At 40.6% G+C, this 18224-nt stretch overlaps 1 protein-coding gene across 1 annotated transcript; it reads left to right on the top strand.

Moving 5' to 3' along the window:
* The first annotated feature begins 5608 nt into the window (after window positions 1–5608).
* On the top strand, window positions 5609–17362 carry LOC307257244 (RING finger protein 122-like). The gene is made up of 6 exons (XM_080036416.1): window positions 5609–6519; window positions 12204–12354; window positions 12771–12813; window positions 12918–12959; window positions 14003–14085; window positions 14975–17362. The coding sequence occupies exons 1-6, from the start codon at window positions 6495–6497 to the stop codon at window positions 15093–15095; spliced, it is 465 nt and encodes a 154-aa protein (XP_079892542.1). The 5' UTR covers window positions 5609–6494; the 3' UTR covers window positions 15096–17362.
* The last annotated feature ends 862 nt before the right edge of the window (window positions 17363–18224 follow it).

Genomic DNA, 18224 nt, shown 5'->3' on the forward strand with positions numbered 1-18224 from the left:
GCCCCCTGCTGGGGAAGAGACAGACATGTACTCGCTCTTGTAAGCCACACTAAAATAAGATTATTCATGAACACATGTGGTATACACTCAGATAGTAACCACCCACAGTTAAATCAGTGCAAATGCAATTGGTAAAATAGTTGTCACAGATGTGTACATTTGGTCAAATGTTTTTTTTTTGTCACATTGTTTTAGTAAAGATGGCCTTGTTTTTAATACTCTGAAGTGCTGCTTAGCAACTGAGGATTTGATTACATCCATTCTCCACCACTAATGAGTACTTCCTTACCTAATATCACTCTCTCTCTCTCTCTCTCTCTCTCTCTCTCTCTCTCTCTCTCTCTCTCTCTCTCTCTCTCTCTCTCTCTCTCTCTCAATTCAAATTCAAAATGGGCCAAAGCAAAGCATCAAATACAATAGAATAAATCCAAATATTCAGACAATACATAATATGAACGATATACTGTATACATTATGAACATTATATTAGTTGTATACAGTGTGTGTGTGCGCGTGTGTGACCGTGTTTGTCTCGATCACTCACTGTCCCTCTCTCTCTCTCTCTCTCCCCACACACCAAAACAATAATTTGCCAGGCATACATAGTTACTTCACCGTGCAGCCTCCAGCGTGTTAGGCACTCATTCTCAAAGATTTCACATTGAACTGTGTGGCTTGGATTGTACCTTGTTGGTAGCTTTGCAACAAAGGTGCCTGCCAAATGAATAAACATACATGTCAGTGGGATCGACTTTCAGTGAATTTGAACTTCTCGGGTCATGTGGCGTTATTATCAGAATGATAAAAAACAGACACTTGATTTCTGTTATGACCTCTTTACAGAGTTACAGAGCACTTCATTGGAATCACATTACCAGGACAGCTTGAACCTGTTCTAATATTTATTTATTGTTTAAATAATTTTTATTACGAGCATAATCTTCAATTATATTTGAATATAGCTCATTTGACTACATTTCACCTTATTTGTGGAAGTGTTTGATCATATTTTCCAATTGAAGAATGCACTCTTCACTTGAATGATACACCCTCATTGTTGCCGGGGCTGGAATCCTTGAACACTGCACCACTTAGTATAGTGTTTACTTTCAGAGACACACACACACACACAGGATGGTCATGGACTCTACCGACGCTGGGCTTTGTAAACAGAGCTCTTATAGGCCTACTGCGTTTGTATCCCCGTATGATATAAAGGTATATATGGATGGACTAATGAAAAAGTGTATCCACTCTCTGATTGATTCGTTTTTGAACAAATGTTTTGCCCCGACAGACCATAGAGCTCTTTTCGTTCCGGGACAAAGATTTTAGTGCAGAGGACCTGCTTAACCTCACCTCAGCCTTTGGATATGTCACCAGTGTTCAGGTAACTTTACTGCAGACTTATTCTTCTTCTTCTTTTTTTAAATAAATATATATGTTGGACGGACAGATGTCCCTTGCTTTCCATTTTAAAGGTGAAGCAAATGATTGTGGAGAAAGGCTTGTTGTCAAAATCACTTTTGGTCAAAATCGGTGCATATCTCCTCCTAAGATCTGGTGTCAACACACAGCCTAGGCTCTGTAAACTGGTATGTAAACAAAGGGGACCCACCGTAGCTTGCAACATGCCCGTTTACAGAGCCTAGGCTGTTTTTTTTTTATCAGCGCACAGACAAGGTATGGAAAGGCAGTAGTGGATCGTAAGGAGATATTCACCGATTCTGACAAAAAGTGATTTAGACCAACAAGTAGATATGATCCTTCCCTCTCATGACTCAGAAGGTTGAAACGGTGAAGGGAACGATGTACGGGCTGGTGACTTTCTCTAATGCCGATGAAGCCGAGCGAGCCATGAGGACACTGAACAACGACGAAGACTTCTGTGATGCTCTTCTAAAGGTCTGGGAGGACAGAGAGCCAGAGGAGACCAGGAGATCAAAGAATCCTAAAGAGCAGCACCCATGTCTGCTGAAAAATAGTTACAAGACACCAAAGACAATCCCCAGTCTTCTGGACACACCCTGTCCACCAGCATACAGGAAGGAGGTAATATAGTCATTTGAACTCTCACATAAGGGTATGTTTTCATTGATTATTTTAATTTTTTGCTTTGTGTTTCGTTTGGGAGCGTACACTAATTGAAGTGAAAACTCTTGCTTGTTTTTTTTGTTTTTTTTTCCATTTGTCAGGGTGTGTGTCTCTTTATCAGTAACCTGCCTCAGGATGTGGACAATAGGTACCAGGTGCTCAACTTCCTCCGTCCGTACATCATCTATACGGAGGTACAAACTATTTAGAAATGACTCTCTATATACGTCCACAGTCACAACATCAACGTGATCTATTCGTTTCGTCAAGATTTTTTTGACCAGTTTGATTAATCCATCTCAGAGTGATATGTTGGGATGTTGAGATGCTATTTATTGCAGCAGACTCTGATGTCATCTGTGTGATGCATGTACTGTATAATTAATGCGATTGACAGAACTTGACAATAAAGTTGACTTTGGCTTGAACTGTAATTGCACGATATACTACTCATTTCATTTTCATTTCATTGATTTATTTACGGCTCTCGACCATAGCACATTATGGAGCACAACATTCAAATAATAACAAAACAAAACATGCAATGGTGCACGGCATGGGCAAACACACTACATAAACAATGGTAGGACTTTTTTTTTTTTAGAAAGGCAACTGTTTTACCAATAACTTTTGGCTTATCTGACCTCAAAAGCAAAAATCAGTTTAAACATAGATGGAAAATTAACATTATATAATTCGGCAGGTACTTTTTTTCTATGATACATTACATTTATAATCTTAAACTCAAACAGGACATGATATTCATCACCAAAACAATGATCTGACCCAACAGGAGTTATTTAAAGGTGTCCTAGTGACGGTTCTTGACCTGCTCACAGCCTTGTGGATGATGGATTTCGTCAGAGACTTCTACACGGGCTCCAGACGCCTGCGGGTTTGCTTTGCAGACCAAGGGAGTGGGGAGTACCTCGATGCATCCAGAGCACCACACACAAAACAACGGCATACAAATAGCAGAGAGCCCCTCTGAATCCTGTACTGGAGCCCTGAGACCGCGTCAGCTAGAAGCAGCAAGCCCTGAATCCAAAACATATTTTCCAACACATTCAAAATAACTCTACTGTAAAGCCTCATTGTTATATTAATAAATACCTATATCTCTACACTGGAATCCTCTTTGCTAAAAATTGACTGAATGATTAAACATAGAAGCCTTCTAAGAAACTGAAAATCTCTAAAAAGATTGTGAGCATTTATAATGAAGGGTGAATAAATAGCTGTATGTTGTATTCTGTAATATGGGAATTACAAATCATCAAAGACCTGGACAAGGACAGCTTCACTGGTTCAAACACCAACAGTGTTATAAAGAACACAACACTATACAGTATATTTATATTTTAGAGCAAACCCTTCCCGGGTTCAGTATTGAGTATTGATAAATACATGTTATTTTTTCATGGCTGTAGTTAGTTGGACATATGCTGCATTTATGCACATCAGCCACTAGAGGGACCTCTGGATACCCTGAAGTAAACTTCATGCAAACAGTATTATATTACTTGGACCTTTTTATATGCGGACAATTTTAGTCAGGGTTCTCATCTTTGTCTTCCTTGTTCTTTCTATTCCATTGTATTTCCAGGGCTATATCAGGTTTGTTGGACTCACTCAGGTGGTTAAGGACTATCTTACAACTCCTTATTATTACTTGTAGCATATCTAGAAATACTTTTCTTATTGTCTTCCTTTGGGAACTGCAATATTTGTCCAAAGAATTGAAGGTTACACTGAAAGTGTTCACCGGCTAATACATGTTACTGCAATCATCTAGCAGGTTGTGCTTTTAGTTCAACAAATATGTCAGACCAGCAGCACTGGTTGCATTAATCCTCACTTGGCAGTGTGTGTGTGTGTGTGTGTGTGTGTGTGTGTGTGTGTGTGTGTTTGTGCGTGCGTGACTGTGTGTGTGTGTGTGTGTGTGTGTGTGTGCGCGCACGTGCATGCATATATGTGTGTGTGTGCATGCGTGTGTGTGTGCGCGTGAATGCATGTGTGTGTGTATACTATGCGTGTGTGTGTGTGTGTGTGTGTGTGTGTGTGTGTGTGTGTGTGTGTGTGTGTGCACACGCGTGCATGCATGCATGTAGTTGTGCAGCGGTTTAGTTGAAATCTGAAGTATTTCCACGTCTCAGGTCTCCTCCATAGAGAACTGGGTTAGGGTTCAACCAGTGACAGGAAACGGAGGTCTAAACACTAGGTCACACCTCACCAGTTGCTAATTTTATCATCCATCTGTCAAAGCATGGCAGGTTCCTCTCATGTTTGCCCATCTTGTTTAACTTTCTGCTCACATGTCTCTCTCTCTCTCTCTCTCTCTCTCTCTCTCTCTCTCTCTCTCTTTCTCTACACTCTTGTCATCTGTTGTGTCTATTTGTCTCCATAATACTTACTGAAGGCATGTTGGTTCCCTATGCCAGTATGGTTTGACTTCTTGTTTTCATATTGGCTTACTTCCAAACAATCTGATAGGGGACATTATTTTTCAATCCAATTGAAGGGACACTACTTTGATTTTAATATTGCACTTTGATAAGGTTAACAGTGGGTTGAAAAGGGAAGCAGCAGAGGCCAATATATCTAGACCCAGAGTATGGGACAAGCTGCACTGGAGCAGACACTTTCACCATAATGAAATTCAATTGCATGCTTGGTTAGGTCTGAGTACTCTGCTTTTTCAGTACTCTTTTAGTTTTGGGGAAAGTCCCTGGGACCTTTGTGATTTAAAAGATGGCCCTGTACTAGCTACAGTATATGCTTTTGTGGAAATCAGGGCTGGAGATTGAACCACTATGAACCCTATTAGTGGTTCAATCCAGGGGCAACAATGGAGTTCAATGAAGAGCACACATTTATTTAGTGAAATGCACCTTGTAAACGCATTCAAAAGAGGAAACAATTAAGGAATTTCAACTAGATTTTAAATTCTGGAGAATACTGTGCACACACAGTACAGTAAATAGCGTCTAATCAATCAAATGAGCGTTTAACTATCATATCACAGCCTCTCCCCAACGCCTCAACCCAAGTCTGTTCTGCAGCATGCAACTACTTCAATAAAAACCTGCAGCTGCAAAAGGAAGGAGGGTTGTGTGTCCGTGTGTGTGTGTGTGTGTGTGTGTGTGTGTGTGTGTGTGTGTGTGTGTGTGTGTGTGGGTGTGTGTGTTTGCATGCATATGTATTTGTGTGTGTGTATGTGTACATATTTGTGTGTGTGTGTGTGTGTGTGTGTGTGTGTGTGTGTGTGTGTGTGTGTGTGTGTGTGTGTGTGTGTGTGTGTGTGTGTGTGTGTGCATATGTGTGTGGAAGGAAAAACCCAGAGGGGTAAGAGGTAAAGGGAGGGCAGGCAGGCAGGCAGGCGGAGAGAGGGAGGGAGGGAGAGAGAGGGAAGGAGGAGAAAAGAAGGAGGGGGCGGTGAAAGCAGAGCGAGAGAGAGCTATGATGCAGACAGTGAATCACATGAGCAGGGATCTGTTTACAAACTGACTGAGGGCTGTGGACGAGGAGTGGGGAAGAGAGTGAGAGAAGAAAACACACAGGAGAGAGGAGAGGAGAGCCTGCACGGATTTGCATTGACATTACCCGCATTGTCTTCCTGTGTTATACATACACCACCCTGGTTTTGTCTTTGTTCAGACTCAGGAAAGCAAGGGAGAAGACATGAGACGCTGCTGCTGCTGCTGCTGCTGCTCTACCCAGGAACGGTGACTGCCTGCCTGCCTGCCTGACTGCCTGCCTGCCTGGTCGTGCACTATCGGGGGAAAAACCCATCCATGTTTCTTCCCTTTGTCTCTCCATAATTGGCCCAAAGCAGGATTTTTTATTTTTTTTGCAGCCAGAGAGGAGTGAAGGTGACGTGGAGATCTGAAAAGGGAGAGAGAAGAGAGGAGAGAGACTCGTGGCAATGTTTTGAAGGGAAGACAACACACACACATACACACAAGGACTGCACTCCACGCCAGAGCTACAGAATTGCAGAGTGCTGGATGGTATTTGGAGTGTCTTCCTCTCACTGTCAGTGGTGGCATTTGGTGTGTGCCCCCCCCCCCCCCAAAGACTGCTTCCTTTGTCTTTCGGGTAAAGATAACCCAGGAACAATTACATTTCTTTCTTTAGTTGTCTTGGAAGTCTCAGGGTGGGTGTCTGTATCTTTGGGTCTTTTTGAGGGGACTTGGGAGTCTTGGAGAATCAGGCCAAGCACAAGGATATCTAACTCACTGCACATCAGCTCAACCAATTATCAGGGCAAACTGGTCCATATACCAAGAGGTGGGCCTACAGTTTCAAAGCTTGCTATTTCGGTGGAAACCAGACTTTGGTGTGATATTGGAGATAAATTCTGGGTCTGCTGCGAACCTGAACGACAGCACCGTTGATGCATGATTCCTTTCCAATGGTGTCACGGTAAGTTTTTCTCTTTGTAAAAATTTGAATTGATCGCAAGTGTTTACAGAGTAGAGATTTACTCTCAGGTGAGGTGACTGTGTGAGAGAGTGAGAGGGATGCTGTCATGCCTCTATCAACCCTCATCACGTGCCTTATTTCAGCAGCAAAGGGCAATCAAAAAACCTCTATATTGCTACACAGACAGACAGCTCACACACAGTTGGTTTAGATGTACGTTATATCTTGGGTAGAGAGGAAGTTTCCCCCTTCACCTGACTCAAGTGCGGAGCCGGTTTTTGATGCATGTATGAGTGCATGAGTTGACCAACCTGTATAACTGCCAGGTAACGGTTACACCTGCATTGCAAACAGAAGCTTGTTCATTTGCTAACGCCTGTTAGCTTAATTTAATCTATAGGCCCACCAAAAATAACTGTAGGGAGTGTACTTATTCTCAGACAAATATTTATCCATGTATACATTACCTTTGTCATCATGGCAAAGCCTACATTTATAAAAGGATTGGCTGTTCGGTCATATTATAATGTATTCCCTCCTAAAACTTACATTAAGTTATGTTACCGCTTGGGATGTTGCATGGACTTCTAGTAAAATAGTAAGTAAGTAAAATTTATTTATAAAAGCACATTTATAACAGTTTTCACTGACCAAAGTGCTGTACATAGTGCATTCAGTATGCCAACATGAAGGTAAAATAACAACAACAACAATAGAAAAAATAAAGATAAAAATACAAAATACATATAACCCGGACTTCCACACACAAACATATATAGTAGTGTAGAAGTCAGATAGCTAATGGGGAGGGAAAGCCAGGGTGTACAGATGGCTTTCTGTGTACCCTGTACACAAGCTACGTAAACTTCTAGTTTACGTAGCTTGTGATTGAGCAGTAGGCCTACATTGGCACAGATGTTCCCTAGCATGCAATTTACACATCACCAAAGCCTTTACAAACAACATTCTAGTCTCACTGGATTTGCATTTTGACTAGTTTGAGATTATCTTTAAATGACCAAGAATTAATGGAGGACTTTGGGCACAAATCAAATCCTATTGGGACATAGTAGGCTAAACACAAAGTGACCTTAAAGAAGCCTGATCACACTGATATTCCAGATGTTTTATTCTACGTTTTTTTATTTTATTATGTTCTGTCATTTTACAGACAAAAAAAAACATCAACCCAAAGTTTTCAGGTACAGTCCTGTCCAGACTGCATCCATTTGCATAGTGGCTTACCTTTTTAGCGCGCTACTATCAATGATTTACTAACACAGTGCTAAGATTACAGCTGCCTCCTCGCCACCCAAAACCTGCTGTCAAACAAACTCACTCTAAAACACAGCCAGTGTAGGACCTGAAGACTGCACCTTATTCTGCCTTGATAGCCCCTGTCCACTTAAAGAAAATACCTTTGAACCAGGAGGTCACTACCTCAGGAGGGGTTGTTGTGGCACTTGACCCCTAAGGGATTGTTAATGACTGTGGTGTAAGGTTTAAGTGCGTGGTGTGGAATGACAAATACTGTGTCGTAGCCCCCGCAGGCTAAAAGCGCTTCTTTCTCCCCAAGCAAGTTCATTATACCTAACTAAGGCCAGGAAGCAAGTGGAACACATTTCTGGTGGTGACGCAAGAATGGTTGTAACAGTTCATATTAAGACACTGAGCAGTGGAATGGATATACACTTTGTAAATGAGCGAGATGTTTGTTTACTATAGTGTAACCATTGGATATCATAGGTATAGCAAAAACACCAGTGGAAACACACATCTAAGTTCTTCCAGTAATACACTCTATTCTTTTGTATCAAAAAAACAGAACAAATACAACTTCAGTTCAATTGGACAAGAGCTTTGGGATTTTTTGTATATGCCTTCATAACATGAATTATACCGTCCATTATTAAGTCAATTGCAGTTTAAATTATATGAGCAAGAAAAAAACAGCATCATCTCCACACATCTCTCTCCCCTCCTACCCCTTTCTCAGTCACTTTTTATTCAAACAATAAATTAGAAATGAGGCTCCTGTGTAGCTGTTTTTAAACACTGCCTGTACATATGCACTCATATCTCAACTTTCACCCAAGTTCAAAAAACAGCTCAAGAATCCCTGCAGCGTCAGCAGTATTACATTGAAAATTTTGAGACAGGAGGCTTCACAGATGCATTGTTACAGTTACACAGATGTGTACGCACACATATTCTCCCCAAATGCCTGCCCTACATCCTCACCATTGGGAGGTGGACACAGGCAAATGATGGGATGTCTGGAGAACTTAATGTACGATGTGATGTGTTCGTCATGAAGGCCTGCTGTGGTGACCATGGAGACACTCTGGTGGACACAAAGATTACACAAAATAGCCACAATGAACCTTCTGTGAAAGGCCGTAATGGACGACCTATTGTCCACCAAGTGAAAGGCTTTACTTGTAACAAGGCAACACACATACACACACACACACACACACACACACACACACACACACACACACACACACACACACACACACACACACACACACACACACACACACACACTACGTAGGGAGATTTGTGCACTTTTTTACTCAAATGTCAAATAAATCAATCCTAAGTCAGGCTTACAGTAGTCTCCAACTCAAATATGTACACATATTTCAGGATGTTGTGCATCCCTGCAATAAAAACTTGGATCTGGAATAAACTGTTTAAGAAATATAGCTTTCGGAAAAAAAGTTGTCTTGTCGCACAAATCACCCCACGTAGTGGGGTGATTTGTGCGTCATTGTGTCACAATGACAAAGTCACCATCATCATCTTTCTGGCCATCTGAACTCTCATCAGTGGTGTCGTTAAGTGGAATTGAGATGTCACCCTCTTCTGAGCTACTGTAGACAATCACTTTCTTTTGGTGACCAGCGTATACAGCCATGCCACTGGCACAACTCTCAGAAATGTACTTTGCACTAGTTGCTCCGTGCTTGTGGAACCAACTGCCACCTGACAAATGTGATTCCCCCTACATTTCTGCCTTTAAATCAAGGCTCAAAACCCATATGTACACCCTGGTGTTTCCTCCCCATTAACCTCTGCACTACTTACTTACCTCTGCACTACTATCTGTGTTTATGTGGATGTATGGGCTTTACGTCTTTTATTTTGGTTATTGTTATTTTACCTTCATTGTTTACCTACTGAATGCACTATGTACAGCACTTTGGACAGTGCAAACTGTCATAAATGTGCTTTTATAAATACATTTTACTTACTTACTTACTTATAACTCACCCAGGCCCTTGCGCACAAATCACCCCATCCCCAGAATTTTGGATAATAGGCATGATGCAGCAATTTAGGGTTGACATTGTGCTAACTATATAGACTCAAAGTGTAGCATACCAAAGCACTAAAACATGTGTCAAATGTTTTCAAACGTGTCTATAATTGTTCAGACACAATAATCAAAAAACCTTGATCATGGAAATTTTACTTTGAAAGGCAAAACACAGTTTTTTGAGCTTAAATGTGCTTATATCTTATTCCTTGTGTCTCCCTTCTTTACAGGATGAGTCAAATGGATGGCTCTTCTTAAATATGTGGTCACATTTCCAATTTCTTCCACGGTTTTCTAGAAACAAGGGGTTTTGCAACTTCCAAAATGCACAAATCACCCCACCTTCCCCTATATGCAAACTTGTCCCACTATCCATCTGGGGACAAATAATTATGTAGTTCGTCTTGGACCTTATATTGTTTATCGTCAGAGCTACTTTATATACAGAGCTGCAATGCAAATTTAACCCATAGCTGCATTCATTGATACATTTTTTTTGACAGCTCTGGGGTTGCACAAGCTGTTAACACAAAATATGCTAGCATTTGCAAACACTATCGACACATCCAGCAGACAGACATAAACAAAATTAGCATTAGTAAATGTGAATGCTCTTCTGTCTTCCACCGACTGTCTGTCTGCTGTTTGGTGCTGGCAGTGTGCAGTGTGTTTATCGGTTGGTTTATCAGAGCTTTGGGGGCTACTAACAGCTGCCTGCTATGGTTGGAAACTAGGTTGAGATGAAGGGTGAACCAAAAAGAGCAAGGTTGGCCCTGTAAAACCAAAATAACCCCATTTAAAGAGGCTAAAATGTTACGGTTGGGTCTGGAGGACACAGGCGCAGAGACAGTGTGAGTAAAAGAAGATTTATTTTAGGAGAAAACCAGCAGGGTGTTAGGACCGGGATCCGGGGAGGGAAACTGGCTGGCATGGGGGTCCAGGGAGAGAGCAACGGGGCAAGTCCAGGGGGGCTGAGTGGAAGCAGGCTAGAGCGGGCAGGCAGGAGGGGTCCGAGGAGTAGTGCTGGAGAGCTAGGGCTGGAGCTGGTGGCTGGAGTCAGGCCGGGAGAACTGTGGCAGAGAAACAGGGGTTAACCAGGAAAAAGTGGAACAGAGCATAGCTGAAAACAAGTGAGCGAGAGAGTGAACTGACTGTGTGAAAAACAGAAGCTACAATCTGGCAGTGTCTGGAAGGTAGGCCCGGGTATAAGTAGCGCAGTTGATGAAGATTGAAGGCAGCTGCGAATGTTGTTAATTGACTCCAGCACACCAGGCTCCACCCCTGCAATTAGCTCAGCACACAAACACAGGTGAAAAGGGAAAACACATATAAGGCCAAGGAGCCCAAACGGGATCATGACATAAAATGCTTTACAAGGCTGAGGGAGACTCCAGAATTGAGTTATATATGAGTCAATGTTTTTGTTGCTGAAAGTAATTGTCCTAATGTAATAATTTGATTCGTGTAGCTTTGACCCCAGACTCTAACCTATATGTTCGAATGCTAACTTTATTTAGTTGAAAAAGGCTCAAATGAACTGTTAACGTTGTGGTGGTCCAGCAGTGTTTCGTTATGTAAGTTGGCTAGGAGCTATGAGATTTAGCTATCAGAATAAAACAAGTCCAATAATCAGATAGTTCAGAAATAAACACATTTGAAAAAAATAAAAATAAATGTATGCAAAAAATCGTCCCAAGTAATATCCAGTGTTGATACATCTCTGTTAATGCTTACAAATGGACAGTCTTTAAATGCCATGCGTAAAGTTTCTTTGTCAATTCTGCTCAGTTTCTAAAATGCCACATGACATAAGCGACATTCCTAAATGTGAATTAACCTACTGTAGCTTTGTTTGATGCTGCCATTCATGGTTTCATACATTTTCATACGTCACTTGAAAACATAAAATGCCTACTTGAATTACACTATTTTAATGAGCGCCTTGTTCTTTGTGTCAAGACAGAGTTGATTCACAAACTTACCAAAAGCGACCTTCGATGAAAATGATTAGATGCACTTGGCTTACTAGCTGTATTTATTGTTGAAAATGTTAATGCTTTATGTTAATGCCTTAGGAAGTTGGGATTGAATTTTGAAGCATTGATTAATATTTGTACTAGTATAAATACATATTCAATAGAAAGTTCAGAAGGCCTTTTTCATATTTTTTTAGTTTCAACATGCATAATATGGAAATACTGCTAACTCTTGAACATCATCTATGATTGCTCTGATAACTGAGTTGGTATAACTATAATGTGTACATACCGTTTTCTTAACATCTCAGCTGCATTGTACGCATTTAATTTCACTCCTCACTTCATTGTGTGAAATCTTTCTTGTGTATTTGTCCTGTCAGGGTGTGGTTGTGACATTGACCTGGACCCCTCCTGTAAGATGATCCCTGAAGATGACCTCTTCCACCTGCCTCTCAATGTCTACATCATCATCCTGGGCATTGGGCTCTTCATCCTCATGCTCAGCTTCATGTTCTGCTGTTACCTCTTCAGGTAAAAAAGCTTCAACAGACAAAGGGGCTGAGGTGGTGGAACTCTGATACAAACATACAAAGATATTCACAACATTGGACCACAATTAGAAGTTTCCAAAATAAATCAGAGATCAATCAGTCAGTCAAATTCCATCCACTTACTCATACTGGAGGCATCATTCTAGCTTGACACCACGTTCTTGAAAGTGTTACAGATCTGCTTGTGTGGTGATCATGGATACACAAGCTGTTACTTGAAGCTGGCATTGTGTGAATTCCAGGACTGCTCCAAGCATAATATCACCTGATTTTTTTTGGAGCATGACAAGACATGTTTTGGGAGATGAATATGGAGCCACAAGGCACATAATGCATTTTTGTTTATGACCCTAAAATTACAGCATGATATATTTGTTGTGTTTTGTTCTTTTACAGACTGAGGCGACAAGGCGAAAGAGAACAGTATGGTTACAATGAGGTAATATGTTATGTAAATGCTATATCAACTACATTCAATTGTTTTGTTTTTGTCTGGTGAACTACAGTATAATTATGCATTCTTGAATCTGTTCTTGTCAACAGGTCGTTTTGAAAGGAGCAGGGAAGAAACTGAGCCTTCTTGGTGTAAGTTCAGCACACTTTTGAACAATGCTTACTGGCTAAATGGAACCAAATGAATGTGGTTTTGTGACTCAAGTGTTTTAAAAGGATAACAAAATGCCCACAGTTCTCAGCAACAGATTGACTGCTGCAGCAACCTATACAGTAAATCTGTCATTTGCTGGAAAAGACATCAAAGTCTAATTTTTTGCAATCATTAATTCTAGATTAGAGTACTACATTTTGGCTATTTGTAAAGATGGTTGTGTATGCAACAGCTCCCTCTATAAACATTTAAAGCAAAGAAGTTAACTTAAGAATTACCCATTAGCAGCGGAAATTTTGCTTAGCTAGACACAGCAACCAACTCGTTTATGGCGGTCTAAGCTGCGCTCCAGTTCCATTCTACATCATAATTGGGACCAGGTTTTGAAAAAGAAAATTGAGTAAACTTAATGCTCTCATTCTGCTGGCTATTTGCTATTTCACACAACATAAATTAAAGAACTTCTCACAGCTTGCAACAACTTCAGAACCTTAAAGAAATCTAAACAATAAAAAAAATATATATATATTGCATATTTGTACAATAATTTAGCTTTCTCTGTGCTAAGTTACCAACATTTTAAAATTGGTAATAGGCTAGTTTGACATTGTAGTTGTATACATAAATGGTAAAGAAGCATGTTGATTTCTTGTATAGCAAATACAGATGTAAAGAATATTGTGATACAATTATTACAGTGCAGTCATGGAAAATTGTATTGCTGAATATTTTACCAAAGAATGATGCAGTAGTAACTGCTGAATGGATGCACTATTTTATATTCTGCCATCGGTGTATGTGTGAATGGGTGAATGTGGTAAGATATGTAAAGCGCTTTGGGGCTGAGAAAATCGTCTAGAAAGCGCTATATAAGTCAAGTCCATTTACCATTTTACCATATTCTGACAGTAAATGCAGTACATTGGCCTAATTGATCAGCAGTAATGTTGCTCGTGTAGGGAGAAACTTAACTGAATATAGTCTTGTGACTTTATCTAACTTTGTCATTTCTCTGTTTCAGCAAACGTGTGCGGTGTGTTTAGAGGAGTTTCGCAGGAGGGACGAGCTTGGAGTGTGCCCATGTTCCCACGCCTTTCACAAGAAGTAAGCTCTTCCTTACCCCCTTGCTTTGTTATTATCAAACCTTCGCAAAATTGGACCGCTGACCCAAGATATGTGAGCATACTCATTGCATTCCAAAGTTAGAGACCAAGTGAGAAAACCATTTTTTTTGTTCAGCTGTTTCAGAAATTGGTAATCATCCTGAAACCAAACCTGCGTTCCAAATCACATACTCTTTCTTTTTACTACACTACATACTAAAGTACAGAAGAGTTTTAAGGCCACAGGAGAGAAAGAAAATCAGATAAGGAAGTTTTTTTTCATTATGTCGAGAAATGTCAAGAATAAAGATGAATACTGCAAAATGCAATTGGAGTTAGTGTATGTATTTTTCAGCATACTACAATTGACATGCATGTATTGGGACATCCTACATCTTTTTCTGGCATACTAAATCATACATAGTATGGGTATTGGAACGCAGGGCAATTGTGTTGAGTCATATTATGTCAGAGAAGAATATGGATGCAAACTATCTCCTCTTAAAGCAATGTGGAATAGCATTTGGACTTGACTTCTTGACGTGAGGAAATCTGGACGAACCAGTTTGAAGGAATGAGTCAGTGATGGATTTCTGCCTTCAGGTTACCATCTGAAGCATTCAGAAAAAACAATCCAGAAAAAGATTATTGAGTAACTTTTTCAGTGTGCCCTGCGGAACATACAACATATATGTCCTTGCATGTTTTGAAACATTAGCACACTTTCCCCCCTTTTTGACCCTGCGGCGTCGGTGTGTGAAATGGACCGGTTTTGTAACTAGACCCACCTGGCTTAACCTACACATGCCTAGTCTTAATTCCTTTGAAGTTAAAACAGGAGGTCATTTGTGTCTCTCTCGTCTCATCTGTTTTTTGTTTTTTTTCCTCAGGTGTCTGTTAAAATGGCTAGAGATTCGCAGTGTGTGTCCCATGTGCAACAAGCTGATTTGCCGCCTGGCGCCCGATCCCCCACAATCCCCTGAGCGGCCCTGGAGTCTCCTGGAGGTCTGAGAGGGGACACACACATACTGTATATCCAGCACCACTTCACATGACCCCTCTCACTATTGAGCACAGTGTCCTGTTTCACTGTCCAACAGACTGTGCTTTAAGTAATGCAAACTTTTTTTTTGGAAGTGGAAGTTATATAATTGTCTGAGTCAGGGCCAAATAACCTACCAGGCACATTAAACAACATATCATATTGTAAACGCTGAGGCAGGGATGTTAGCTGGTCATGACTCTAAGCAGATGCTTAAGCTAATGCACAAGTGCCTTAAAGCTGCAAATCCTCTCAAGGCCACTTAACAAAAACATATTCATATGGGTGTATTGGTGGCAATACTTATACTTGTTTTATTAAGAGAGAACAGGCTCAAAGCAATAGGACAACAACATGAATTGAACAAGTGTAAAAAATTAGTGCACTATACTGTACATTGCCCACAGCAGTCCTCACAATGGAATGAAAAGGGTAGTGTCATGTACTTGATTATTTTTATTTTTTTTACCACAATGCAATGCTTCACCTCTGCTAAATGTATACATTGTCATTATAAGATATCTGTAAGTGTGTGAAATCCCAGTTTCCTTTCCTCATCATTACGGATAGGTTACTGTATGTAGGAAATGGTGAATTGCATGATCAATTTTGGGGCACGGCCCTGAACTGTCTGGCTCCACTTTAAGTGACAAGCTTGACGGCATATTAATCAAAAACTGCAGGCTTCAATCGGCTCATTCTCCCAAGGGAAAACTGTGGTTGCTATAGCTTCACCCACTTTGACAAACACAAAAAGTTTGATTTTTTGATTGAATGACTTGATTATTATCTGTTTTGGAGAAAGCTTGGGTGGAGATTAAACAATGTCTATTCATGTGACATCGATGGGCAACGCCGGGCAAAGTCAGAGAAGGGGTCACAGAGAAGACACTTCTAGCTTCTACATCTGTGCCACCCACACACACTTGTGTCGCTCCCTGCAGCACATTAGGGGATGTTGATGTGGAGTGATACTGCTGTAACTCGACTAAAGACATTATTATCCGTCTCCGGGGGCACGCCTCTGCCTATGAGAAATGTGTGTGTGTATGACAAGCTCCCAGCCTTCTTGTTGTCAGCTTGGGCCAAAAACGAAGGACATGCTACACTGTGTAAAATACAACATCTATTCTTTCACCACTTCTTAAGATCCTGGAACGTTGGAAAGAAGAAGAACTCAACCATCAGAAACACTAGCTTGGAAAACTAAACATTGATTAATAGCAAATGTAAAGACTGTTTAAGAAGAATATGTTTAACCAAACGGGACAATATAGTAAACTAACAAAAGTCCAAGTCTGTGTGTATTTTGGCTGTCATTTTTTCCCCATTGTCTCTCATTCCCAATCATCTCCATCCTCCAGTGTGTTGTCAAGTCATATGGGATCGGACAGAAAAAGACAAAGTACATGCTGCCACATGCCTGTTCCGCTACAACTAAAAGGTCCTACGAGTGACTCAACCACTAACATAAACACATGTATACAATGTTTTTTTTAAAGTTATTCTTAGTTAATTGTTTAGTATCATAACTGGCTTTCAGTAAAGGGTATATATATGTGTGTGTGTGTGTGTGTGTGTGTGTGTGTGTGTGTGTGTGTGTGTGTGTGTGTGTGTGTGTGTGTGTGTGTGTGTGTGTGTGTGTGTGTGTGTCGGATATAGGCTAAAGCACTTTGGCTGTCGTTTGTAAAAAATCTTGGATGTCACTGTGTTAGCATTGGGACAGAATTGAACAAACCGTTTGTCACAACATAGTCTAAGCTCCCTGTGTCTTAGTGCTGCTCTACTGTAGTGATATAAATAGACGCACTCCACCGATAGGAAGAGCCTGTCTGAGCTGGTTTTCATGTCTGAGCTCCCCTTTGCCATCAATATCTTTTCTCTGTGTGTTTCAACGTAAAATAACCCGAGTACTGTGTAAACTGTAAATGCTTTTCAACATTTTCTGACGTACGGAAAATATATACATAACCAGTGTTTTGATAAGGTCAAGTTGGATCCAAGTCTGTTTTGTTCTTACATGTTGACACTTAAAACCGATCATTTGTACATGTCATTATAATATATGGGAAAGGTTATACCATTGTGTGTGTGTGTGTGTGTGTGTGTGTGTGTGTGTGTGTGTGTTTGTGTGTATGTGTGTGTGTGTGTGCGTGCATTTGAGGAAATGTCAAATTTTTGATGAGTCTAGCATCCCCTTTGGTATGTAACACTTCTGCCCTAAATATATTTGATATAGAAGTCCAACATGAAAACTTGTATTGTTCATTTTCCTTAGAGCATGGCATTTTTTGGTGGTTTGTACATATTAAACCATCTCATGCATACACCCTGACACACACAGACACACACACACACACACACACACACACACACACACACACACACACACACACACACACACACACACACACACACACAGCACAAAGCAAGAGTGAACTACCATTGTATTCCACCTAATCCTGAAGGGGGACTTCCCTGAATTTCGACAAGCAAAAAAAATAATAATAATAAAAAAAAAAAGAGAATGCAGAGAATTACTTCTACATCAGTGAATTGCTCTAAAAGATGGCTTCTGATCTACTGTGCAGTCCCCTCATGATGTGACCATACAACACATAATACAAAGTGATCATGCAGATGTATGACTTCTAACATGTATAGGCCCATACCACACACAAACACAGACTACACAAAGCTAGTACACACACAGTGAGGAGATGTCTGGAAATTCCCTTTTACTCCTGACATCAGGATATTTGCACAAGAACATAATTGTGTCATGAAAAGGGATTCTCAAGGATGCTGATTGTAAGCCATGTTCCCATAGAGGTCTTTGGGCAGATATAGAAAGTACAGCGAATAACACTGGCAAATATTAAACCACACAAGACGTCTCAGACAACAGTGAGCATTCTGTGTTCTGTGCATATAAAATGGATGATTACAGCAAGTAAAGAGGGCATGTTTAAGGAGGATTATTATCATGAATGGAGATGACTGATCCACCACTGCAAACATGTCTCACTGTCACCTCTCTGGTTCACAAGTCAAGTCAGGTCGCTTTTAGTGATGGGAGGGTGTCAAGAAACTGTGTG

This window comes from Ammodytes marinus (genome assembly GCF_949987685.1).
Source record: "Ammodytes marinus genome assembly, chromosome: 11".
Lineage (NCBI taxonomy): Eukaryota > Metazoa > Chordata > Actinopteri > Uranoscopiformes > Ammodytidae > Ammodytes > Ammodytes marinus.